At 38.6% G+C, this 27,875-nt stretch overlaps 1 protein-coding gene across 1 annotated transcript in view; it reads left to right on the top strand.

Annotated features, from left to right (window-relative positions):
• The window catches only part of CA2H3orf20 (chromosome A2 C3orf20 homolog), a 91,047-nt gene that overhangs the window by 54,146 nt on the left and 9,026 nt on the right, over positions 1 to 27,875 (top strand). Inside the window, 1 exon segment of the mRNA XM_032592360.1 lies at positions 25,156 to 25,459. Coding sequence (XP_032448251.1) covers positions 25,156 to 25,459 — 304 coding nt within the window.

Below are 27,875 nucleotides of genomic sequence, written 5' to 3'. Positions count from 1 at the left end.
TGAATCATGGGAATCTATCCCCCAAACCAAGAGCACACTGTATACACTGTATGTTAGCCAACTTGACAATAAATTATATTTTAAAAAAAGGAAGTGGTAATGATAGGCATTTTGGTTCATTCTCATCTTAGAGGAAAGTTTTTCAGTATTTTTTTCTATTATGCTGTAGATTTTTTATAGAAACCCTTTATTAGATTAAAAATTTATCCTTTTAGTTCTAGTTTACTAAGAAATTTTTTTTTATCCTGAGTCAATATTAAATTTTATCAAGTACCTTTTCTGCATCTGTTGAAATTTAGCATGTGCTTTTTCCCTTTATTCTATTATTGTGGTAAATTTTATTGATTGCATTTCAAGTGTTCAACTAATATTGTATTCCAACATAAATCTAACTTGGTTTTTATATACTATATCCCCTTTATGCATATTGCTAGATTTGGCTTGCTAATTAATTAATTAATTTATTTATTTATTTTTCTTTATTTTTTAAAATTTACACCCAAGTTAGTTAGCATATAGTGCAACAATGATTTCAGGAGTAGATTCCTTAATGCCCCTTACCCATTTAGCCTATCCCCCTTCCCACAGCCCCTCCAGTAACACTCTGTTTGTTCTCCATATTTAAGAGTCTCTTGTTTTATCCCCCTCCCTGTTTTTATATTATTTTTGCTTTCATTCCCTTATGTTCATCTCTTTTGTCTCTTAAAGTCCTCATATGAATGAAGTCATATGATATTTGTCTTTCTCTGATTGACTAATTTCACTTAGCATAATACCCTATAGTTCCATCCACATAGTTGCAAATGGCAAGATTTCATTCTTTTTGATTGCTGAGTAATACTCCATTTTGTGTGTGTGTGTGTGTGTGTGTGTGTGTGTGTGTGTGTGTGTGTGTGTATACAATGCTATAAACATTGGGGGTGCATGTGCCCCTTAGAAATAGCATACCTGTATCCCTTGGATAAATACCTAGTAGTGCAATTGCTGAGTCGTAGGGTAGTTCTATTTTTCATTTTTTAGGAACTTCCATACTGTTTTCCACAGTGGCTGCCCCAGTTTGCATTCCCACCAGCAGTGCCAAAGAGATCCTCTTTCTCCGCATCCTCGCCAACATCTGTTGTTGCCTGAGTTGTTGATGTTAGCCATTCTGACAGGGGTGAGGTGGTATCTCATTGTGGTTTTGATTTGTATTTCCCTGATGATGAGTGGCTTGCTAATGTTTTATCTAGGATTTTGGTACTTGTGTTTATGAGAAATATTGGCCAATATTTTTTTCCTTTCTTGTCATGTTCTGGTCAGTCTGGCTTCTTAAAATAATCTGGGAAGAATTTCTTATTTTTCTATTATCTGCTATTTGTACACTTGAGTTATTTCTTCCTTAAATATTTGATAGAGCTTACCAATAAAGTCATCTGCCCTGGAATTTTCTTTCAGTGGAAGTTTCAAGTAAAACTTTTATTTTTAATAGATATAGGAGTATTCAGATTCTCTCTCTCTCTCTCTCTCTCTCTCTCTCTCTCTCTCTCTCTGTGTGTGTGTGTGTGTGTGTGTGTGTGTGTGTGTGTGTGTTTATTTTGGTAAGTTAGATTTTCCTAGGAATTTACCCATTTAATTTAAATGTTTAAATATATTGCAACAAAGTTATTCAAAATATCTTCTTGTGATGTTTTAAATGACTGTAGAATATATAGTGATACCTCCTTTTACATTTATGTGTGCCTTTTTTCTTTTTTCTTCATATATTCACTTAGGATGATTTTCCTTCTGCCTAAAGAACCACCTTTAGAATTCCTTTAGTATGTCTGCTCTTGCCTAATTTTTTGTTTTTTGTTTTTGTTTTTTGCCTTAATATGTCTTATTTCACTTTCCATTTTGAATCATACTCTTGTGATTGGCAATTATTTTCTTTCAGCACTTTAAAGGTGTCTCTCTGTTGTTTTATAATTTTCATCATTTCTATTAATAAGTCAGCTCCCAGTCTTATTGTTGCTTATTGTTGAAAGTAATGAGCCTTTTATTCTCTGACTTTTTTTTTTCTCTCCACCTTTAGTTAGTGGCCTCTTTTAGCACGTTTTCCATGACGTGCCAAAATGCAACTTTTATTGTATTCATCTTGTGTGTAGTGCTTCTTGACCTGTGGCTTTCAATGGTTTTGGAAAATTCTCAGCCAGTATTTCCTTTTCTCTCTCTCTCCCTTCCTTCCTCCTCCCTCTTCCTCTTCTTTTCCCTCTCCTCTCAGCGTGGGACTCCAGGTATATCCACGTTACACCTTTTCACTAGGTTCCATGCATTTTTTTTTCTATGCTGTATTTTAAATCTTTTTCTTCCTTCTATATTTATGTCTAGATATTTTCTTTTCTTATACTTCTTTAACTTTATTTAAATCCAAGCTAGTTAACATATAGTGTAGTAATGGTTTCAGGAGTAGAATTGAGTGATTCATCACTTACATATAGCACTCAGTGCTCATCCCAACAAGTACCCTCCCTCGTGCCCGTCACCCATTTAACCCATTCTCCCACCCACCTCCCCTTCAGCAACCCTCAGTTTGTTCTCTGTATTTAAGGGTCTCTTATGGTTTGCTTCCCTATCTGTTTTTATATTATTTTTCCTTCCCTTCTGTTTGTTTTGTTTCTTAAATTCCACATGAGTGAAGTCATAAATGTGTCTTTCTCTGCCTGAGTTATTTCACTTAACATAATAAACTTTAGTTCCATCCACATTGTCGCAAATGGCAAGATTTCATTCTTTTTGATTGCTGAGTAATATTCCATTGTGTATATATACCACATCTTCTTTATCCATTAATCAGTCTATAGACATTTCAGCTCTTTCCATAATTAGGCTATTGTTGATAGTGCTGCTATAAACATTGGGGTGCATATGCCACTTCAAATCAGCATTTTTGCATCCTTTGGATAAATACCTAGTAGAGCAATTGCTGGGTCATTGGTAGTTATATTTTTAACTTTTTGAGGACTCTCTGTACTGTTTTCCAGAGTGGCTGCACAAATTTACATTCCCACCAGCGGTGCTAAAGTGTTTCCCTTTCTCTGCACTCTCACCAGCATCTGTTGTTTCCTGATTTATTCATTTTAGCCATTCTGACAGATATGAGGTGATATCTCATTGTGGTTTTGATTTGTATTTCCCTGATAATGAATGATATTGAGAATCTTTTCATGTGTCTGTTAACCATCTGGATGTATTCTTTGGAAAAGTGTCTGTCCATGTCTTTTGCCCATTTCTTCAGTGGATTATTTGTTTTTGGGTGTTGAGTTGGATAAGTTCTTTATAGATTTTTGATACTAACCCTTTATCTGGTTTGCAATAACTTCTTCCATTCCGTCGGTTGCCTTCTGGTTTTATTGATTGTTTCCTTTGCTGTGCAGAACCCTTTTATCTTTATGAGGTCCCAGTAGTTCATTTTTGCTTTGTTTCCCTTGCCTTTGGAGAAATGTCTAGTAAGATGTTGCTGCAGCCAAGGTCAGAGAGGTTGCTGCCCATTTTCTCCTCTAGGATTTTGATAGTTTCTTGTCTCACATTTAGGTCTTTCATCCATTTTGAGTTTACTTTTGTGTATGGCATAAGAAAGTGATCTAGGTTCATTCTTCCACATGTTGCTGTCCAGTTTTCCCAGCACCACTTGCTGAGGAGCATCTTTTTTCCATTGGATATTCTATCCTGCTTTGTCAAATATTAGTTGGCCATACATTTGAGCGTCCATTTCTGGGTTCTCTATCCTGTTCCATTAATCTATGTGTCTGTTTCTGTGCCAGTACCCTGCTGTCTTGATGATTACAGCTTTGAAGTCCAGAATTGTGATCTCTTCAGCTTTGGTTTTCTTTTTCAACATTACTTTGGCTATTGGGGGTCTTTTGTGGTTCCATGCAAATTTTAGAATTGTTTGTTCTAGCTCTGCTGGTGTTATTTTGATAAGGATTGCATTGAATGTGTAGATTGATTTGGGTAGTATTGACATTTTAACAATATTTGTTCTTCCTATCCAGGAGCATGGAATCTTTTTCCATTTATTTGTATCTTCTTCAGTTTCTTTCATGAGCTTTCTATAGTTTCACCATACAAGTCTTTTAACTTGTTTGGTTGGGTTTATTACCAGGTACTTTATGGACTTAATGCAATTTAAATGGGATCAATTCCTTGATTCCTCTTTCTGTGGTTTCATTATTGGTGTATAGGAATGCAACTTATTTCTGTGAATTGATTTTATATCCTGCAACTTTGCTGAATTCATGTATCAGTACTAGCAGGGTTTTTTTGGTGAAGTCTTTCAGGTTTTCCACTTAGAGTATCATGTCATCTGCGAAGAGTGAAAATTGACTTCTTCTTTGCCAATTTGGATGCCTTTTGTTTGTTTTTGTTTTCTGGTTGCTGACGCTAGGACTTCCTGAACTATGTTGAACCACAGTGGTGACAGTGGACATCCCTGTTGTGTTCCTGACCTTAGGGGGAAAGCTCTCAGTTTTTCCCCATCGAGGGTGATACTAGCTATGAGTCTTCTGTAATGGCCTTTATGATATTAAGGTATGTTTCCTCTATCCCTACTTTCTTGAGGGTTTTTATCAAGAAAGGATGCCGTATTTTGTCAAATGCATTTTCTGCATCTATTAAAAGGATCATGTGGTTATTATCCTTTCTTTTATTAATGTGATTGATTTGCAGATATTGAACCAACCCCACAGTCCAGGAATAAACCCCACTTGATTATGGTGAATAATTCTTTTAATGTATTGTTGGATTCAGTTTGCTAGTTTCTTGTTGAAAATTTTTGCATCCATGTTCATCAGGGAAATTGGTCTGTAGTTCTTTTCAGTGGGGTCTTTGTCTGGTTTTGAAATCAATGTAATGCTGGCTTCATAGAAAGAGTTTGGAAGTTTTCCTTCCATTTATATTTTTTGTAACAACTTTAAAATAATAGGTATTAACTCTTCTTTAAATGTTTGGTAGAATTCCCCTGGAAAGCCATCTGACCTACTGACCTGCATTCCAATTTAGTAATTCTCTCTTTAAATGTATCTAGGCTGCTGATAAAACTTATCTCTTGAGTTCTTGATTTCATTTATTCTATTTTTAAGTTCTAGGATTTCCAACTGATTCTTTTAGAGCTTTTTCTCTGGTGAAATTTTTCATCTTGTCTCCTATTTTCTTACATGTATTAATCATGGCTACTTTAACACCTTTGTCAGATATGTGCATATTCCTGTGGGTCTGTTTCTCATAGTTTTCAGTTAAACCTTGATTCTTTATATGTCTGATTTTTTGTGTATGCCAGACATTGTGTATGAAAAAATATAGAGAGAATTTGAGGCTTTGGATAATGCAATGTTCCTTCAGAGAGGACTTACCTTTGCTTTCAACCATCAACTTGGCTGGGTCCATATCACCCTCATCCAGACAGGAATTGAAGCTGTGTTTCAGTCTTTGTGAGGGCTTGTCTATTTCTGTTTCACTTTTACTCTTTAGGTATAGTTCTTCAGGTCCTCAACTAAAAGCCAGGACTTTTTTCAGGGACATCTTCTTTGGTGGGCCTGAGCTTCCATTTCACCCCCCTACAACCAATGAACATGCCAGGAGTCTCCTCACCTTCTCAGCCTGTCATCCCTAGGTTTCACTTTCAGAATCAGAATTTTCCTTGAGGGGTAAAGCTGTCCTATATGTCATACTTACCTTTCTTGTTTTCTCTCTTTTTCCATATCCTGACCTTTCAAGTTCTCACTTATGAAATGCAAACATATTTTTGTTAATTTTTTCTCAGAAGGAGGGTTTGTCTAAACCCCCCTAGTCAGCCATTGTTGGAAGTGGGAACGTTTCTGATTGCTTTGTGGGAAAATTATTTTAGGGTGGAAAGAGTGGAATCACAGTAGTTAGGAGAATATTTTAGTAATCCAGGTGACAGTGATATTGTGCTGTCAGGGGTAGTAGTAGAAATAAGGAGAAAATTAGACATATTTGTAATAAACAAAATATGTAATAACATATTTGTTAACAGAAATAACTAACTGATAGATGTGGAATAAGAGAAAAAAAGTATTATGGATGACTTTGAGGTAGTTGTCTTAAATAACTGAATGAGGATGGTGTCATTACTTTGGATAGGGAAGAGTGAGGGCAAAGTAGGTTTAGGTGAGAATAAATGTGCAAATTACAAATATACTCCTTTCAGTATGCATTTGTATCTGTGTGAGCAAGGATCCTGACCCAGATGGAGAAAACTCAGGACTTATTCAGAGCCACTGTTATTCAGTGGACCCCTGAGTCCATTTCTCCTTTGATCTTAAAACTCACTCTCCTCATGTGGTAGAACACATCCCTTAAAACCCTGGAGTTACAGGAATTAACCAAGTTTATACAACTCTAGGACCTTCTGGTCTAAGTAACTCTAACTCTCAAAACCTCAGTTTCCTTATTTGTCAAATGGGTCTAATAACCCCTGCCCTGTCTACCCTCTCCCTGTATGCTCTTCTAAGTTCCTGGGAAGGGCAACGTCTATTAGATTTGCAGAAGTGCTATTTAAGCTGTAAGTGCTGTAATAACTTAAAATAGTGTGCTCTGTATTTTCAGATACCTCAGAAACATTGTGGGAAGTGAGGAAGGAACTAACAAATCTGTTTAGTGAACCAGTCCTGCCCTACCATATACCTGGATTAGGTTTTCCTTAGGCAACAGGCAATAAGGCACCAAGGGGGGGGGGGAGCAGTGTTTATGTGGGGAGCTGGAAGACAGGATTCCCTCTCCAGAGACAACAGTGAGCAAAGGTGAGCAGAACCTGTAAAAGCCTCTTTTCCTAACCTTCCAGTCTCAGGAGCCATAAACAGAATGCTGAACAACAGAGCACTGAGCAGGAGAGGCAGTTTCCAGTTACTCCAACAACTGTTCTATCTTTAAAAACAGGCAGCCCAACTCTGGACAGGAACTGAAGGGATGGACTGCTAGGCATGGGAACTTAAGTGCCAGGCTTTCAGCATTGCAGAGGCCAGAGCTCGCAGGTGGAAGATGAGGACTGTTCCAAATGTGTGGGCCTATCTGAAGAGTAAAGTCAAGTTAGAGTGGGAAGGGGAACAGTTGATGAGACCAGGCTGCAGAGTTTGGATTTGACTTTCAGGGCAAATGACTAAAACCTGGACAGAGAGAGCAATGGGGAGGACCTTCTCATGGGAACACTGACCTGTGGCTGAGAGGAATGTGACCCCACAGGGAAGGAACTGGAGAAGTAAATATCTAACTGTATGGTCCTCTTTACTTCTGATCTCCTGCTGGTGCTCCCACTGGCAAAACTCAACCAGAATTTCTTAAAGCCTGTTTAAGCAAATGCAAATATATTTTACTTCTTCTGTTGCTGCTGTTTCTGCTTCCACTTTTCTTTTGTCTTTCTTTTCTCTTCTTTCTTCTTCAAAAGCGTGATATTAAAAATGCTGTTCTGGGGGCGCCTGGGTGGCGCAGTCGGTTAAGCGTCCGACTTCAGCCAGGTCACGATCTCACGGTCCGTGAGTTCGAGCCCCGCGTCAGGCTCTGGGCTGATGGCTCGGAGCCTGGAGCCTGTTTCCGATTCTGTGTCTCCCTCTCTCTCTGCCCCTCCCCCTTTCATGCTCTGTCTCTGTCTGTCCCAAAAATAAAAACGTTGAAGAAAAAAAAAATTAAAAAAAAAATGCTGTTCTGAAACTTTGCCTTTTTCACTTAACACTATATCTTAGAAATTGTCCTATAAATTGCTTTTTCTTTTGGCTACATAATATCCATTATATAGATGTTCCATGTTTGATTTGCCCAATTCTGTATTCCTATTCTGACCCATGGGGAAAGCAACGACCACATATATTCATCATTTCACATTTATACAAATATAGCTGTAAATAAATTGCTAAAGATGGAATTGCTGGGCCAAGGGTCACGTGCATTTAAAAGTTTAAGAGATAGTCCAAATTAATCTCCATAAGGGTAATACCAATTTATATTCTCATCAGGAGAATATTTTGCCTTAGTATAGTTTTAATTCATATTTTTCTTTAAAATTTTTTTAAAATTCCAGTATAGTTAACATACAGTCTTATATTACTTTCAGGTGTACAATATAGTGATTCAACAATTCTTTTTAAAAAAATGTTTATTTAGTTTAAGAGAGAGGCAAACATGCAAGCGGGAGGAGGGGCAGAAAGAATCCCAAGCAGGCTCCCTGCTGTCAGCGAGGAGTCCTACGCAGGGGACTCAATTCCATGACCATGAGCATGACCCAAGTTGAAATCAAGAGTTGGATGCTTAACTGAGCTACCCTGACACCCATTGATTTAACAATTCTGTAAATCACTCAGTGTTCTTCATGATAAGTGTACTCTTAATCCCCATCACTTATCTCACCCATCCCCTACCCACCTCCCTTCTGGTGACCATCCATTTGTTCTCTATAGTTAGGAGTCTGTTTTTTGGTTGGTCTCTTTTTTACTTTGTTCTTTTGTTTTGTTTCTAAATTGCACATATGAGTGAAATCATATGGTATTTGTCTTTCTCTGACTGACCTATTTCACTTAGCGTTATATTCTCTAGGTCCATCCACATTGTTGTAAATGGCAAGATTTCATTCTTTTTATGGAGGTTTAATATTCCATTGTATATATACCACATCTTTATCCATTCATCTTTTGAGGGACACTTGGGCTGCTTTCATAATTTGGCTATTGTAAATAAGCTGCAGGAAAAAATGCTTTTGTATTCTTTGGGTAAATACCCAGTAGTAGAGTTATTGGATCATATGGTAGTTCTTTTTTAATTTTTTGAGGACCCTCCATACTATTTTCCACTGTGGCTACACCAGTTTGTATTCCCACAACAGTGCACAAGCATTCCTTTTTCTCCACACTCTTGCCAACATTTGTTGTTCCTTGTATTTTTTATTTTAGCCATTCTGATAGGTGTGAGGTGATATTTCATTGTAGTTTTGATTTGCATTTCTCTGATGATGAGTGATGTTGAGCATCTTTTCATGTGTCTGTTGGCCATCTGCATGTCTTCTTTGGAAAAATATCTGTTCTCATCTTCTACCCATTTTTTAATTGAATTGTTTGGTTTTGGGGTGTTGAGTTTGATACATTCTTTATAGATTTTGGACATTAACCCTTTATTGGATATGCCATTTGCAAATATCTTCTCCCATTCAGTAGGTTGTCTTTTAGTTTTGATTGTTCCCTTGGCTTCGCAAAAGCTTTTTTTATTTTGATGTAATCCCAATAGTTTATTTTTGCTTTCCTTTCCCTTGGCCTTGGGAGACATGTCTAGAAAAAGGTTTTTACGGCCAGTGTCAGAGAATTTACTGCCTGTGCTCCCTTCTAGGATTTTTATGGTCTCAGGTGTCATATTTAGATCCTTAATCCACTTTGAGTTTGTTTTGTGTATGGTATAAGAAGTGGTCCAGTTTCATTCTTTTGCATGTAGCTGTCCAGTTTTCCCAACATCATTTTTTGAAGAGACTGTCTTTTTCCCGTTGCATATTCTTGCCTCTTTTGTTGAAGATTAATTGACCATATAATTGTGGTTTTATTTCTGGGCTCTCTAATGTGTTCCATTGATCTATGTGTCTGTTTTTGTGCCAGTACCATACTGTTTTGATTATTGCAGCTTTGTAATATATTTTGAAGTCTGGAATTGTGATACCTCCCGTTGTTTGTTTTGTTGTTGTTTTAAAGATTGCTTTGGCTATTCGGGGTCTTTTGTGGTTCCATACAAATTTTAGGATTATTTATTCTAGTTCTGTGAAAATGCCATTGACATTTTGATAGGGATTGCATTAAATATGTAGATTGCTTTGAGTGGTATGGACATTTTAATAATATTTGTTCTTGCAGTCCATGAGCATGGAATATCTTTCCCTTTTTTTTGTATTAGCTTCCATTTCTTTCATCAGTGTTTTATAGTTTTCAGAGTACAAGTGTTTGTTGGTTAAATTAATTATTAGGTTTTTTTATTATTTTTGGTGCAATTGTAAATGGGATTGTTTTCTTAATTTCTCTCTCTTCTATTTCATTATTAGTGTATAGAAATGCAATGAATATCTGTATGTTAACTTTGTATCCTGAGACCTTACTGAATTCATGCATCAATTCTAGTTGCTTTTTTGGTGGAGTCTTTAGTTTTTCTGTATAATAGCATCATGCCATCTGCAAATAGTGGAAGTTTTACTTCTTTCTTACCAACTTGTATGCCTTTTATTTCTTTTTGTTGTCTTCGAGTACTGTGTTGAATAGAAGTGGTGAGATTGGACAAGCTCATCTTGTTCCTGACCTTACGGGAAAAGTTCTCAGTTTTTCCCCAGTGAGTATGATGTTTGCAGTGGGTTTTTCATATGTGGTCTTTATTATGTTGAGGTATGCTTCTCTAAATCTACTTTGTTGAAGATTTTCCTTTTATCATGGATGGATGTTGTACTTTGTCCAATTTTTTTTTGTGCATCTATTGAAATGATCATATGGTTTTTATCCTTTGTCTTGTTGATGTGCTATATCATGTTGATTGATTTGTGAATATTGAGCCACCCTTGCATCCCACAATACGACTTTATTGTGGTGAATGATTTTTTAATATATTGTTGGATTCAGTTTGCTAATGTTTTGTTGAGGATTTTGTATCTATGTTTATCAGAGATAGTGGCCTGTAGTTGTGTGTGTGTGTGTGTGTGTTTTTTTTTTTTTTTTGTAGTGTCTTTATCTGGTTTTGGTATCATGGTTATGCTGACCTCATAGAATAAATTTGGAACATCTTTCCTTCCTCTCTATTTTTTCTTCTTTTAATGTTTGGCAGAATTCACCTGTGAAGCCATCTGGTCCTGGACTTTTGTTTGCGGGGAGCTTTTTTATTTTTGACGTTTATTTACTTAGAGAGAGAGAGAGCATGAACTTGTACACGTGTGTAGAAGAGGGGCAGAGAGAGAGAGAGTGAGAGAGAGAAAGAGAGGGAGAATCCTAAGCAGGCTCCAGACTGTCAGTGCATAGCCCGATACAGGGCTCAATCCCAAGAACCATGAGATCATGACCTGAGCTGAAATCAACAGTAGATTTAACTGACTGAGCCACCCAGGTGCCCCTGCTGGGAGCTTTTTGATTACTGATTCAATTTTTTTCCATAAGTGATCTGTTCAAATTTTCTATTTCTTTCTGATTCAGTTTTGGGAGGCTATATGTTTCTAGGAATTTGTCCATTTCTTCTAGGTTGTCCAACTGGTTGGCATATAGTTTTTCATAATATTCTCTTTTACTCCTTTGTATTGCTGTGGTGTTGGTTGTTATTCTTTCCTCTTTCATTTCTGATTTTGTCTATTTGAGTCTTGTCTTTCTCTGTTTTTTGTTCTGTTTTGTTTTGATGAGTCTGGCTGAAGGTTTATCAAGTTAATCTTTTCAAAGAGCCCAGCTCCTGCTTTCATTGATCTGTTGTATTGTTTTTTTAGTTTCTGTTTTGTTTATTTAACTCTGATCTTTATAATTTCTTTCCTTCTACTGGTTTGGGTTTTCTTTGTTCTTCTCTTACTACTCCTTTAAGTGTAAGTTTAGGTTGTTTATTTGAGATTTTTCTTGCTTCTCAAGGTAGGCTTGTATTGCTATATACTTTCTTCTTAGAGCTGCTTTTGCTGCATCCCAGATTTTGTACCATTGTGTTTTCATTTTCATTTGTTTCCACATATTTTAATTTCCTCTTTGATTTCCCAGTTGGCCCATTCATTGTTTAATGCATGTTATTTAACCTTCATATATTTGTGACCTTTCCAAATTTTTTCTTGTGGTTGATTTCTAGTTTTACAGTGTTGTGGTCAGAAGAGATACATGGTATGGTTTCAATATTTTTTATTTGTTGAGACTTGTTTTGTGACCTAATATGTAATCTATTCTGGAGAATGTTCCATGTACACTTGAAAAGAATATATAGTCTGCCATTTTAGGATGAAATGTTCTGAATATATCTGTTAGATCCATCTGGTCTAGTGTGTCACTCAAAGTCGCTATTTCCTTGTTGATTTTCCATTTGGATGATCTATTCATTGATGTAAATGGGGTGTTAAAGTCATCCCCTACTATTACTGTATTACTATTGATTACTTTTTGTATATTTGTTATTAGTTGCTTTATGTATTTGGGTGCTCCCATGTGGATGAATAAATATTTACAGTGATATATTCTTGTTGGAGTGTTCCCTTTAGGATTAATTAGTGTCCTTCTTGGTCTTTTGTTACAGTCTTTGTTTTAAAGTCTACCTTGTCTGAGGGGCGCCTGGGTGGCTCAGTCGGTTAAGCGGCTGACTTCGGCTCAGGTCATGATCTCGCGGTCCGTGAGTTCAAGCCCCGCGTCGGGCTCTGTGCTGACAGCTCAGAGCCTGGAGCCTGTTTCAGATTCTGTGTCTTCCCCTCTCTCTGACCCTCCCCCGTTCATGCTCTGTCTCTGTCTGTCTCCAAAATAAATAAACGTTAAAAAATTTAAAAAAAAAATAAAGTCTACCTTGTCTGATATAAGTATTGCTACCCTAGCTTTCTTTTCACTTCCTTTTGTATGATAAATTCTTCTCCATCCCTTCACTTTTAATCCGTATGTGTCTTTAGGTCTGAAATTAGTATCTTATAGGTGATTACTTTAAATTTTTTATCAGGTATATTACTCATCTCCATTTCATTTAGGTCTCTTGCTGTGATTTTGTCCTGTTCTTTCATTTGGGACATATTCCTCCATCTCTTCATTTTGCCTGACTCTGTGTCTGTTACATGTGTTAGGAATTCAGCTATGTCTCCTGCTCTTGAAAGTAGTGGCCTTATGAAGAAGAGGTCCTGTAGTGCCCTGCCGTGCAGTGTCCCCTGTTCCCTAGAACTGGTGCTTCAGGGGTGTCTCCTATGTGTGTTCTGTGTACCCTGCCATTGTGGCTGAGTCACTTTTGCCTTCAGTTATCAGCAATGGCTCTCTCTACCTGTTGTGGGCAGGGCTTGTTTCCTGTGTTGTTAATGGGTTAGTCTGAAGCCTCCAGTTTGAGGTTTGAGTTGAGTCAGGCCAGGCATTTTCCAGAGATGCAGTAGCACCAATATACAGAGTGCTTTTCCTGTGTTCTTACCTGAGAAGTTTTGTTGGTGGGCAGAGCCTACATAGACCAGATGTCTGCTCCCAGGCCTCTCCTGGGCCACAGTTGGACTGGTGTCAGTGGTTATCTTCCCCATTCCCTGGGGCAGGTGTCACTTTGGAGTGGTACTGGTCCCTGTTGGGGCAGCTTGCATGCTGCCAGGCTTGTGGCATCACTCTGGATGGGCTCCATCTAAGGGCATATGGGGGTGGGGGGTGGTGTCTGAAGGAGAATACAGAAGCAAGGCAGGTGGTGTTAGCAGGGTCTAAGAAGATTTGCTGTGGGAAGGGACCTACAGCTTCTGGAAGCCATGGCCTGCCAGGTTGGAGGGGGTAGATCCACAGAAGTGTGTGGGGATAGGGTGCCCTGTTAACAAGTAAGTAGCGAATGTTAGCACTGCACTCGTTGCAGGTATCTACGTGTCTAGGCTAGGGCGTAGGGGAGGGAAATGGCACCTGCCAGCTCCTTGGTTCCTAGAGAAGTCTCCCAATGATCCCTGCCCCTTCAGCACATGCTCTGAGATTAGTAAACAGATCTTCCTCCTGTATACCTCAGGAGGTTTTCAAACTGCTGCTTCTATGCTGTATCTCCATGGGGCTGTTTGTGCTGTTTAAGGGCAGGGACTCAATTTCCTATTGCCCTCTCAGAGTTTTTAAAAATCCCACTGATTTTTAAAGTTCCAGATGTTAAGCCCTCTGATCGTAAGAACTCACAAAATTTGGCCCCTCTGGTTTTCAAAGCCAAACGTTATGGGGATTTGTCTTCCCTGTGCAGTTTCCACATGACTGGGGTGCCTGATGTGAGGGTCTATTTCTTTCCCCTCTCCTCCCCTGCAATGTCCCTCCCTTCCAGCACAATCCTCCAGGTCCATTTAGTTCCTGACTGTGTTTTCACTCTTCCTATCCTCTTTCATGTGGCATCTTCTTTATATTTAGCTGTAGAGAGTCTATTCTGCCAGCTTTTGGGTTGTTTTCTGGGACATTTACACTGATACAGGTGTTAACCTAATTGTATTTATGAGACAGGTGAACTTAGGGTCCTCCTACTCTACATCTTCCATACTTATTTTATTGTCAGTGAAGTCAAGCATAATTTTATAATTTCTTTTTCAACTTTTATGTTGTGGTAAAATACACATAACATAAAATTTATCATCCTGGTCATATTTAAGTGTATATTTCAGTGGTATTAAATACATTCATGTTATGAGACCATCACCACTGTCCATCTCCAGAACTCTTTTCATCTTGTAAAACTGAAACTCTGTCCCCATTAAACACTGACCACCCATTTCCTCTCCCTCAGCCCCTGGCAACCACCATTCTACTTTGTTTTTATGACTTCAATTACTCTAAGTCCCTTAAATAAGTAGAATCATACAGTATTTGTCTTTTTGTGAGTAGCTCATTTTACTTAGCATAATGTCTTCCAGGTTTATCCATGTTGTAGTGTGTGTCACAATTTTGTTCCTTTTAAGGGTTGAATAGTATTCCATTGTATATATAGACCACATTTTGTTTATTCATTTATCTGTTGATAGACACGTGGGTTACTTCCATGTATTAGCTATTGTGAGTAATGCTGCTATGAAGATGGGTATACAAATATTTCTTTGAGAACTGTTTTACATTCTTTTGGGTGAATACCCATAATGCATTTGCTGGATTATATGGAAATTATCTCTTTTTTTAAAAAAAAATTTAATGTTTATTTAGTTTTGAGAGAAAGAGTGTACGTGGGGAAAGGCAGAGAGAGAAGGAGACACAGAATCTGAAGCAGGCTCCAGGCTCTGAGCTGTCAGCTGTCAGCTGAGATCATGACCTGAGCCGAAGTTGGATGCTTAACTGACAGAGCCACCCATGCACCCCGAAGTTGTCTCTTGTTTTTGAGGAAACACCATATAGTTTCCCACAGTGGCTGTACCACTTTACATTCATACCAACAGCACACAAAGGTTCCAATTTCTCCACATCCTTGCCAACACTTGCTGTTTTCTCTTTTTTTTGATAGTAGCTATCCTAAGTGTGAGGTGATGTCTCATAGATTTTTTTTTGGGGGGGGGTAGGTGTTTAGTATAAATTTATTAATTGCTTTATATAAGCACTAATGCTATGTACAATCATGCAGTTTTAAAAATAGTTAACAAGAAAAAAAATAAAAATAGTTAACAAGAGTTGTTATAGAACTATACATTACTGACATCATTGGGAAGCAAGGATTAATTGTTCATACTTTTGTAATGAAAGACACCTCAAATTTACTTAGTTATTTCAAATATCTATGTCAAGATAGTCTACATTTAGCTTGCCCTGGGTGTGTTTTATTTATTTTATTTATTTATTATTTATTTTTATTAATTTTTTAAAATTTACATCCAAGTTAGTTAACATATAATGCAACAATGATTTCAGGAGTAGATTCCTTAATGCCCCTTACCCGTTTAGCCCATCCCTCCTCCCACAACCCCTCCGGTAACCCTGTTTGTTCTCCATATTTAAGAGTCTCTTATGTTTTGTCCCCCTCCCTGTTTTTATATTATTTTTGCTTCCTTCCCTTGTGTTCATCTGTTCTGTGTCTTAAAGTCTTCATATGAGTGAAATCATATGATATTTATCTTTCTCTGACTGACTAGTTTCACTTAGCGTAATATCTTCTAGTTCCATCCACATAGTTGCAAATGGCAAGATTTCATTCTTTTTGATTGCTGAGTAATACTCCTTTGTGTATATGTACCACCTCTTCTTTATCCATTCATCCATTGATGGACATTTGGGCTCTTTCCATACTTTGGCTATTGTCGATAGTGCTGCTATAAACATTGGGGTGCATGTGTCCCTTCAAAACAGCACACCTGTATCCCGTGGATAAATGGCTAGTAGTCCAATTGCTGGGTTGTAAGGTAGTTCTATTTTTCATTTTTTGAGGAATCTCCATACTGTTTTCCAGAGTGGCTGCCCCAGTTTGCATTCCCACCAGCAGTGCAAGAGAGAACCTCTTTCTCCACATCCTTGCCAACATCTGTTGTTGCCTGAGTTGTTGATGTTAGCCATTCTGACAGGCGTGAGGTGGTATCTCATTGTGCTTTTTATTTGTATTTCCCTGATGATGAGTGATGTTGAGCATTTTTTCATGTGCTTGTTGGCCATTTGCATATCTTTCTTTTAAGAAATGGCTCTTCAAGTTCTTTCCCTATTTTTAATCAGGTGTTTGTTATTTTGATTTTAGTTCTTTAAATATTCTAGGTATTAATCTCTTATCAGTTATATAATTTGCAAATATTTTCCCATTCTGTGGGTTGTTTTTTTACTCTATGGATAGTATCTTTTGATGCACAAATTTTTTGTTTTCCTGAAGTGCAATCTGTGTATTTTTTCTTATGTTACTTGTGGCTTTGTTGTCATATCCTTGAAATCATTGCCAAACCCAATGTTGTAAAGCTTTTCTCCAGTGTTTTTTCTAAGAATTATATTATTTTAGGTTCTTGATCCATTTTTAATTTTTGTATGAAGTGTTAGGTAAGGGTCCAGATTCATCTTTTGCATGTGGAAATCCAGCTTTGCCAACACCATCTGTTGAAAAGAAAATGTCTTTTCCCTATTGAATGGTCTTGACACCCTTATTAAAAAATCATTTGACCATATATGTAAGGGTTTATTTCTGTGCTCTGTATTCTATTCTAATGGTCTATATGTCTGTCATTATATCACACTGGTTTGATTACTGTAGCTTTGTAGTAAGTTTTGAAATCAAGATTTGTGAGTCCTCCAACTTTGTTCTTCTTCTTCAAAGTAGTTGCAGCTATTCATGGCCCCTCAACAATTCCATATGAATTTCAGGGTTGGCGCTTCCATTTCTGCAAGAAAGGCGGTTGAAATTTTGATAGGAAGTACATCAAATCTTCAGCTCATTTGGAGTAGTATTGCCAGTTTAACAATTTTAATTCTTCCAACACAGGAACATGTGATATTGTCCATTTATTTACATCTTTTAAAATTTCTTTCAATGTTTTGTAATATTCACTGTGAAAGTCTTTTACTTTCTTGATTACGTTTATTTCTTAGTATTTTCTCCTTTTTGGTTCTATTATAAACGAAAATATTTTCTAAATTTCCTTTTCAGATTGTTCTTTGCTAGTGTATAGAAATATAATTGATTTCTGTCTGTTAATCTTTTATCCTGAAATTTGCTGAATTTATTAACTCTTTGTGTGTGTGTGTGTGTGTGTGTGTGTGTGTGTGTTCTTTAGGATGTTCCAAATACAATTCATATTATCTGTGAATAGAAATAGTTTTACTCCTTCTTTCCAATTTAGATGGCTTTTATTTATTTCTCTTGCCTAATTGCTCTAGCTAGAGAACTTCTAGTACAGTGTTGAATATAAATGGTTGAGGCACCTGGGTGGCTTAGCCAGTTAAAACAGCCAACTTTGGCTCAGGTCATGATCTCACAGTTTATGGGGTTGAGCCCCTTATTGGGCTCTCTGCTGTCAGCATGTAGCTCTCTTTGGATCCTCTGTTTCACTCTCTCTCGGCCACTCCTCTGCTTGCTCTCTCTCGCTCTCTCTCTCTCAAATAAATAAACATTTTTAAAAATGGTGAAAGTGGGCATCCTTGTCTTACTCCTGATCTCTAAGAGGTAAGGCTTTCAGTCTTTTACCATTGGGTATGATGTTAGTGGTGAGTATTTTGTAAATGCCTTTTATCATATTGAGGAAGTTCCCTTCTAATCCTAGCTTGTTGAGTGCTTTTATCAACATTCATGAAAGGGTGTTGCGATTGTCAAATGTTTTTTTCCTCCATAAACTGAGAAGATGTTGCATTTTTTTTAACCTCCATTTTTTATTAAGGATATGTATTACCCTGGTTGATTTTCGTACGTTGAACCGCCCTTATGTTCCTTGGGAAAATCTCTTAGTCATGGTGTATAATCCTTTTAATATGCTGCTGGATTTGGTTCACTAGGACTTATTTTATTGAGAATTTTTGCATCTATATTCATAATGAATATCCATCTATATTTTTCTTTTCTTATATTGTCTTTGGCTCAGGTATCAGGGTAATGTTGGCCTCATAGAATGAGTTTTGAAGTGTTCTTTCCTGATCTATTTTTTTTTTTAATTTTTTTTTCAACGTTTATTTATTTTGGGGACAGAGAGAGACAGAGCATGAACGGGGGAGGGGCAGAGAGAGAGGGAGACACAGAATCGGAAACAGGCTCCAGGCTCTGAGCCATCAGCCCAGAGCCCGACGCGGGGCTCGAACTCCCGGACCGCAAGATCGTGACCTGGCTGAAGTCGGACGCTTAACCGACTGCGCCACCCAGGCTCCCCCCTGATCTATTTTTTAGATGAATTTGAAAACAATTGGTGTTAGTTACCCAAGTGTTTGGTAGAAATCAAAAGTGAAACCATCTGGTCCTGGGCTTTTCTTTGTCGGAAAGTTTTTTTTTATTACTAATTCAATCTTTTTACTTGTTAGAGGCTTATTCAGATTTTATATTTCTTCTTCAGTAATTTTTGGCAGTTTGTGTGTTTCTAGGAATTTATCCATTTCATTTAGTTTTTCTAATTAACATATATATGTATTATATATTAATATGTATTATATATAATAATATAATTATATATTAACATATATTTTATATTATATAGTACATATCATTATATATTAATATATTTATATTACATATTATATTAATATAATATATTAATATATATTGTATATTATATATTTTGATATATTAATAACATATTATTAATATTATAATATATAATATATATTAATATGTTATATATTTTAATATATAATATATTTATATGTTTTTTTTTTCAACGTTTATTTATTTTTGGGACAGAGAGAGACAGAGCATGAACGGGGGAGGGGCAGAGAGAGAGGGAGACACAGAATCGGAAACAGGCTCCAAGCTCTGAGCCATCAGCCCAGAGCCTGACGCGGGGCTCGAACTCACGGACCGCGAGATCGTGACCTGGCTGAAGTCGGACGCTTAACCGACTGCGCCACCCAGGCGCCCCTTTATGTTTTTTAATATATATATATTTTTTCAAGTTCATGATTCTTTTTTTTTTCAATATATGAAATTTATTTTCAAATTGGTTTCCATACAACACCCAGTGCTCATCCCAAAAGGTGCCCTCCTCACTACCCATCACCCACCCTTCCCTCCCTCCCACCCCCCATCAACCCTCAGTTTGTTCTCGGTTTTTAAGAGCCTCTTATGCTTTGGCTCTCTCCCACTCTAACCTCTTTTTTTTTTTTTTTCCTTCCCCTCCCCCATGGGTTTCTGTTAAGTTTCTCAGGATCCACAGAAGAGTGAAAACATATGGTATCTGTCTTTCTCTGTATGGCTTATTTCACTTAGCATAACACTCTCCAGTTCCATCCACATTGCTACAAAGGGCCATATTTCATTCTTTCTCATTGCCACGTAGTACCCCATTGTGTATATAAACCACAATTTCTTTATCCATTCATCAGTTGATGGACATTTAGGCTCTTTCCATAATTTGGCTACTGTTGAGAGTGCTGCTATAAACATTGGGGTACAAGTGCCCCTATGCATCAGTACTCCTGTATCCCTTGGATAAATTCCTAGCAGCGCTATTGCTGGGTCATAGGGTAGGTCTATTTTTAATTTTTGAGGAACCTCCACACTGTTTTCCAGAGTGGCTGCACCAATTTGCATTCCCACCAACAGTGCAAGAGGGTTCCCATTTCTCCGCATCCTCTCCAGCATCTATAGTCTCCTGATTTGTTCATTTTGGCCACTCTGACTGGCGTGAGGTGATATCTGAGTGTGGTTTTGATTTGTATTTCCCTGATGAGGAGTGACGTTGAGCATCTTTTCATGTGCCTGTTGGCCATCCGGATGTCTTCTTTAGAGAAGTGTCTATTCATGCTTTCTGCCCATTTCTTCACTGGGTTATTTGTTTTTCGGGTGTGGAGTTTGGTGAGCTCTTTATAGATTTTGGATACTAGTCCTTTGTCCAATATGTCATTTGCAAATATCTTTTCCCATTCCGTTGGTTGCCTTTTAGTTTTGTTGGTTGTTTCCTTTGCTGTGCAGAAGGTTTTATCTTCATAAGGACCCAGTAGTTCATTTTTGCTTTTAATTCCCTTGCCTTTGGGGATGTGTCAAGTAAGAAATTGCTACGACTGAAGTCAGAGAGGTCTTTTCCTGCTTTCTCCTCTAAGGTTTTGATGGTTTCCTGTCTCACATTCAGGTCCTTTATCCATTTTGAGTTTATTTTTGTGAATGGTGTAAGAAAGTGGTCTAGGGGAAAGAGCATCAGTGGGGGAAAGGGGCAGAGGGGAAGAGAGAGAAAATCCCAAGCAGGTTTCACATTTAGCATGGAACTCGATCCCACAACGCTGGGATCATGACCTGAGCCTAAATCAAGAGTCAGACACTCAACTGACTGAGCTACCCTGTTGCCCCTCATTTAGGTTATCTAATTTGTTGGTGTACAGTTCACAGTGACTTCTTATACTCCTTTTTAGTTCTTTAAGATCAGTAATAATGTCCCACTTTCATATTTTATTTTAGCAATTTCAGTCTTCTCTACTTTTCCTACATCCAACTAAGATTAATGAATTCTGTTGATCTTTTCAGAATAACAAACATTTTTTAGTTGTTTCTCTATATTGCTTTCTATTTTCTATTTTCTTTACCTACTGAGAATTATTTCTTTCCTTCTACTAGCTTTGAGTTTAGATTGCTCTTGTTTTTCTAATGTAAATTTCAGTTAGGTTATTGATTTGAGCTCTTTCTTCTCTTTTAATGCTATATATCTCTATTTGAGTACTCTTCTCAATGTATCCCATAAGTTTTAGTATTTTGGGTTGTTTTGTTTTCATTAATGTCAAAGTATTTTCTCATTTTTCTTGTGATTCCTTCTTTGATCCATTGATTGTTTAATGTGTTGCTTAATTTCCACATATTTATGATTTTTCCAAATTTCCTTCTGTTACTGATTTCTAATTTCATTCCATTCTTATTGGAGAAAATATCTTCTATGATTTCATTTTTTTTAACTTATTGGGACTTTTTGATGGGTGAATATATATAGTTTACCCTGGAAAATGTTCCCTGTGCACTTGAGAAGAATATATATTCTTCTGTAGTTAAGGTAAATGATCTACATATGTCTCTTTGGTTAGTTGGTTTACAGTGTTCTTTAAGTTGTCTATTTTCTTTTTTGTCTTTTTTTAGTTGTTCTGTCAATTATTGAAAATAGGGTGTTGAAATACCCAACTATTAGAGTAGAATTTTCTGTTTCTCCCTTCAGTTCTGTCAGTTTTTGCTTCATATATTTAGACTGTGTTGTCATACTGCATATATATTCACAATTGTTATATTTCTAGTGAGAGTGACCCTGTTCTTAATGTCTAATACCTCATTTGTCTCCTGAAATCATTTTTTACTTAAAGTATTATTTTTGTCTCTTATCAGTTTAGCTACTCCTGTTCATTTATGGTTACTATTTGCTTGGAGTTTATTTCCATCCTTTTACTTGCAACCCAGTTGTATCTTTGATTCTAAAATGGGTCTCCTGTAGAGATCATATTATTGGGTCATAGGGTTTTTTTGGTTTTTTGTTTTCTTTTCTATTCTGTCAGTCTTTGAGTTTTGTTGAAGATTTTCATCCATTTACGTTTAAAAGTAATTACAATTAATGACTTACTTCTTCCATTTTGTTAATTGGTTTTCTAAAATCTTATAGTTTTTGTTCCTCAATTCCTCCATTGTTGACTTTTGTTTTTGTTTCTTATTTTTATGTATGTTGGTATATGGTGTGATGCTTAATTTTGTTTCAACTTGACTAGGCTAAGGGGAAAATATTATTTTGGGGTGTGTCTGTGAAGGTGTTCCTGGAAGAGATTAGCATTTGATTTAGTAGACTGGTAAAGAAATCCATCTTTACCAATGTGGGTGGACATCATCCAATCCACTGAGGGCCTGAATAAAACAAAAAAGCAAAGGTGAATTCCTTCTTTATTTTCTTGAGCTGAAAAGTCTATTTCTTCCTGCCCTCAGACATCAGAGCTCCTGGTTTTTGGGCCTTTGGACTCTAGGACTTACACAGAAGCCTTACTTCTTATGCCTTTGGCCTTGGACTAGGAATTTCACTGTTGGCTCCGTTTCTTGGGTTTTTGGACTCAGATTGAATTTTAATACTAGATTTTCTGGATCTCCAGCTTGTAGACACCAGACTGTGGGACTTCTTGGCATCTATAATCACATGAACCAACTCCTGTAATAACTTTTCTATGATATATATCTACATATATCCTATTGGTTCTGTTTCTCTGGAGAGCCCTAAATAATACACACAGTTTTATTTCCTTCTTACTTCCTTTTCTGTGTAGTTTTTAGTTATTTTTTAGTGGTTAGTCTGGGAATTACAATAACAATCTAGCTTGAATTAATACCAACTTAGCTTCAAAAGTAACAAAATCTCTTCTATACAGATCCATACGCCCTGCCACATTGTTGTTGTCAAAAATGACATCTTTATGCATAGTGTGCCCAATTAACATAGTTTTATAATTATTGTTTTATGTATTTGTCTTTTAAATCATATAGAAAAAAACAGGAGTTACAAATTGAAAATATAATAATGTGGGTTTATATTTACTTAATGTAGTTACCTTTACGTGTTTTTTATTTCTTTATATAGTTTGAAATTACAGCCTAGTATTCTTCATTTGAATCTAAAGGATACTTTAGCATTTCTTTTGCAGCAGGCCTACTGGTGACAAACTTCCTCAACTTTTGTTTATCTTGGAATGTCTTGATTTCTCTTTTATTTTTGAAGGAAAATTCGCTTAATATAGAATTCTTTATTGGAAAGGTTTTTTTTTTCTTTTAGCATTTTAAATATGTAATTCCACTGCCTTCTGGCCTCCATTATTTTTGATGAGAAATTGGCTGTTAATCTTACTGAGGATCCTTCTTGTGATGAAATACTTCTGTTGCTTTCAAGATACTCTTTGTCTTTGTCTTTCAACAATTATAATGTGTCTCACTGTGGATCTCTTTGAATTTATCTTACCTAGAGATTTGTTGAGCTTGTTAGAGATCTGTCAAAGTTGAAGACTCTCTTGGCAATTATTCCTTCAAATACTCTTTCTGCTCCTTTCTTTTTTATCCTTCTGGAATTTGCATTGTGTATATATTGGTATTCTCAATGGTGTCTCACGTGTAACTGAGGCTCTATTAATTTTTCTTCATTTTTTTTCTTTCTATTCCTCAGACTGGATAATCTCACTTGGCCTGTCTTCAAGTTTGCTGATTCTTTTTTTTTTTTTTTTTTTTGGCCTGTTCAGATCCACTGTTGAATTTTTTATTTCATTTATTGTACTTTTCAACTCTAAAGTTTCTAATTGATTTCTTTTATACTTTCCATTTCTACATTGATATTTTCTGTTTGGTGGACGTTGTTGTCCTGGTTTCCTTTAGTTCTTCATTCCTACTTTCCTTAGTACTTTGAGCATAATTAGGACAGTTAATTAAAAATCTTTGCCTAGTAAGTCCAATAGCTGGATTTCCTCAGGGATGGTTTTTCTTTATTTCTTTTTTCATGTGAATGAGACATATTTTCTTGTTTCTCTTTAGTGCTTCATAACTTTTTGTTCAAAACTGAATATTTTTAGTATTATACTGTGGTAATTCTAGAAATCAAAATTCTTCCCTTTCCATGGTTTGTTTTTGCTACTCATAGTTTGTAGTTGTTTGTTTAGAGACTTTTCTAGACTACTTTTATAAAGACTATATTCTTTGTCATGTGTGATCATAAGGTCTCTGGTTAGCTTAGTAGTCAGCTAGAAAAAATTGACAAACTTCCTTAAATACCTAGAGCCAAAACAACAACAACAACAACAACAACAACAACAACAACAACAACAACAAAAACAGCGACAACAATCCTCCTATCATTGCAGATTAACTATGTTGATGTACACTCCTTTAGTGCTTTTAGCCAGGCTCTTTACATCTCTACTTTGTCCTTCACTTCCCACTTGTGTGGAGCCCAAAGATCTGCCAGGGGTGAAAATCTAGGATGTTCTCAGGCTTTTTCTAAACATGGTTCCAATCCTGGGCATGCATGTGTCCCTTTAGATTCCCTAGTGTATGTGGAACCTTCCAAAGTCTTTATTCCCTCATGAATTTTTCCCTAGCCTCTTATTCCCAAGCTTTTTGGTTTGTGTACTATGTGCCTGTGTGTTATACCTTGCACCAGGAGGTTGTATCTGATATATTTCCTTCTAAATACTTTGAGAGATGCTGCCCAGGAGAAAATTCCAAGGTGGGAAATACAAAGGCAAGCCATTAGCCAATCCTTCAGGGAACCTCCAGACACATCAAACCACACAACCACAGTTCCTTGAGAGCAAAGTTCATATTACCATCTCTGGTATCAGCAAACCACACCAGGAACATGGGCTGCCATCCCCATGAATGCCACCAAGCTGGGGAGTGGGGGATAGTAAATGAGTAAGTTAAAACACCACAATACTCTCTTATCAAAATATAGCAGTTTCTATATATTCCACTTTCCTCCACTGGAGGATTTCAGAAAGTAGTGACATAACGTGACTTAGGTTCTAACAGGAGCCAGGATCCCCCAGTCTGGTGTGTGCAGAATAGATTGAAGAGGGGTCAGGGGAGAAGGCAGAGCACCATTAGGAGGCCCTTGCAGTCATCCAGGCAAGAAATGATGGCAGCTTGTGCTGTGTCAGTAGGAGTAGGAGGGCAGGAAAGCGGATGGATTCTAGATCGTTCTTGAATGTAGAGCAGACAGGCTTACTGATGGGTTGGATGGGGTGTGGGTGTCAGAGAAAGAAGAGGGTTCAGGATGACTCCAAAGTTTTTGCTGGATGGGTGAAGGAGTCACAAGTTTTGCCCCTGAGGAAACTGAGGAACACAGAGGTTAGGGACACACACACCATCCAAGGTGGTGCTGCACCAGCAGGTGCTAGTGGGGCAAGGACCTGAGCCCTGCCCACTGAGCACCGGCCCACTTGCTTCTCATTGTAGGGGGAAGGCCCAAGAGGTGCGCAGCCCCACCAGGTGGGCAGCCTCGCCCTCTGACTGCCCGCTGGTGCTGCGGAAGCTCATTCGCAAAGAAGACATTAGGGCTGGCTGCAAGTGCCTGGTGAAGGCACCCCTGGTAACCGATGTGGAGCTGGAGCGCTTTCTGTCTGCGCCCCGCGACCCCAGCCAGGTACTGGTATTCGGGATAGTCTCAAGCCAGAACCCCACCAGTACCGCACAGCTCCAGTGGATGCTGGACACACTCTACAGCCACCGGCAGCAGGGCCGTGCCTCACCCTGCATCCAGGTTGGTCTTGGGCCCAGCTGAGGAGGCCCCAGGGTCCAGGCATCAGGAACCTGGGGGGAGGACCTCCCACAGGGAGGCTAGGACTGGCTGAGCATCTGGCTGAGAGGCTGTCCTTCGACCTCAGCACATAGGCCTTCTTTTACTTCCTTTTCTCTTCCAGGCCTTTGTACACACTCTTCCACACACTGTCTGCCACATTTTGCCCCCTCTGCTCTCTCTGACTCATCCTCCTGTCCTGAGATGAAAGTCACCACATTTATGTGGGTGCTTTCTCTGCATTCAAGACTTTTCCTGCCATTTTCATCCAGGGCACTGACCATAGCTGTGGTTATATATTGGTATGTAAGTACTTAGAACAGTGATGGGCTCACCACTGGGTACCCAGGGCTCAAGAATATTCAGACTGTAGCCAAGTACCTACTGTGCACGGGCCCTGTGCCAGGCCCCAGGGAGGCTCCCAGCATGGTGGGGAGCACATATAGCACTCCTGAGCAGGGCCATGAAAGGCCAGTTCCAATTTGCAGGAGCTGGGAGCAGGTCCTGTCACCTCCAGAGATCAGGGAGAGTCTCCCAGGATGAGATGGTTTGGGCAGGTGGGTGAGTGTTCCTGGAAGAAGCAGGGAAAGGGGTGCTTGAGGTCCCTGTTCAAGGGTCTGTCAGTCAGGGGTACATGGAACCACCTTCTCCCCATCCTGGCTGCAGGGTCCTTCCTGAGTCTCATCATCATCCTCAGTCCGTAGCCATCTCTGGCAGGGTTAGCACAGTTCAAGGGTGGCCCCATCCCCACCCTGACTGGAGCAGAGGATGTCATGTGAGCACATGAGCTTCATGGTCATCTAGTGACTTCCTTCAAATCCTCTTGGCCCCATGCCCTCTCTGGTCCACTGTCTGCCCTTTCTCCCTTTACTGCAGACACAAAGTCTAAGTTTTTGTGTTTGCCCTGGGGATACCTTCTCCAGCTTTGCTCCCAGGGGTGCAGCCTCCTGACCCCATGAGCCTACCCAGCTAGTGCCAGGAGCTTGGCATTGGAACTAGTCTGATCAGACACCAGAAGGCTTTTTACTAGTTACATACATCAAAGCCATGTATGTTTTCTGGAGTCATCCTCAATTTACATAGATTTAGTGAAAACTTACTGAGTTCCTGCCCTGCACTGATCCGTGCATAGACAGATATGATCCCTGCCCCCATAGGACCTTAGAGGTGACGCTTATTTACCTTGGGGCTATTAATTGTTTATTAATAATTATTCGTAAATGTAGGATGCATGGCGGTCCAGCCCAGCTGCGAGAAGTGCGAATGGGGACTGGGCCTGACCTGAGGTGGTTGAGGCCAATGGAGGAGTGGATAGTGGGTTTTGAGGGGTGCAGAGGACAATTCTGGAAGGAGGTGTCAGATGTCACAGTGACTCTGATTCCACCATTCCGGTGTGTTTGGTTAAGGTAGAAATGTTCCCTAACGTCTTGCTCTGAAAGCTAAAATACCAAATACAGTTCTGGGTTTCACTTTTTTTTATGTTTATTTATTTTTGAAACAGAGAGCAAGAGTGAGCAGGGGAGGGGCAAAGAGAGGGGGGTGGACAGAGGATCTGAAGCAGGCACTGTCCTGAGAGTGGAGACCCTGAAGCAGGGCTCAAAGTCACCAACCGTGAGATCATAAGCTGAGCTGGAGTCAGATGCCCAAACAACTGAGCCACCCAAGCACCCCTGGGTTTCAAATTTTAAGTAGAAACATCAGGGGTGCCCGGGGGGCTCAGTCAGTTAAGTGTCTGTCTCTTGATTTCAGCTCAGGTCATGGTCTCACAGTCCTAAGATTGAGCCCTGCATCAGGCTCTATGCTGGCCGTGGAGCCTGCTTGAGATTCTCTCTCTTCCTCTCTCTCTCTGCTCCTCCCCTGCTTGTGCACACTTACTTCCCCTCTCTCTCCAGAAAAAAATAAATTGAAATGTCATGTAGGACAGTTAGAGGCACCTGGAATAAAAGGCAGATCAAACCAGAAAACATCATACATTAGCCATATTAATGGATTTGTAGCATCCAGAAAGGAGGAGAAAGAGACCAGCTTTCCTTTGGATTGCCCAGGTCCCACCTTTAGATGTAGGTTTGATTCAGGTCCTGGCACTGACAGGGGTTGTCCAGAGGGGCAGGGGGCAGAGGGTGGAGGAATCCTGAAAATAGGTACACCCAGGAACACAGTATACTTCCAAATCTCCCACAGGGCTTCTCCCAGGCAAAGGGAACAGTCAAGTCCTGCAGACCCTAGAGTGTGGGGCTAGTGGCTGTCAAGTGGTGGGGCACAGTCATCTCCATGACAGCTTTCACAGGCAGAAGGCCCTAGATGAACCCAGATGCCTAGATGGCATCCTTTGGCAATAGTCATGGTAGGTGTGCTTGTGGAGGCCGAACAGCCTGTTGAA

Source organism: Lynx canadensis, chromosome A2 (assembly GCF_007474595.2).
Source record: "Lynx canadensis isolate LIC74 chromosome A2, mLynCan4.pri.v2, whole genome shotgun sequence".
In the NCBI taxonomy this organism is placed as follows: Eukaryota; Metazoa; Chordata; class Mammalia; order Carnivora; family Felidae; genus Lynx; species Lynx canadensis.
The sequence above is the reverse complement of the archived record's forward strand: the minus strand, read 5'-3'. Positions and strand labels throughout refer to the sequence as shown.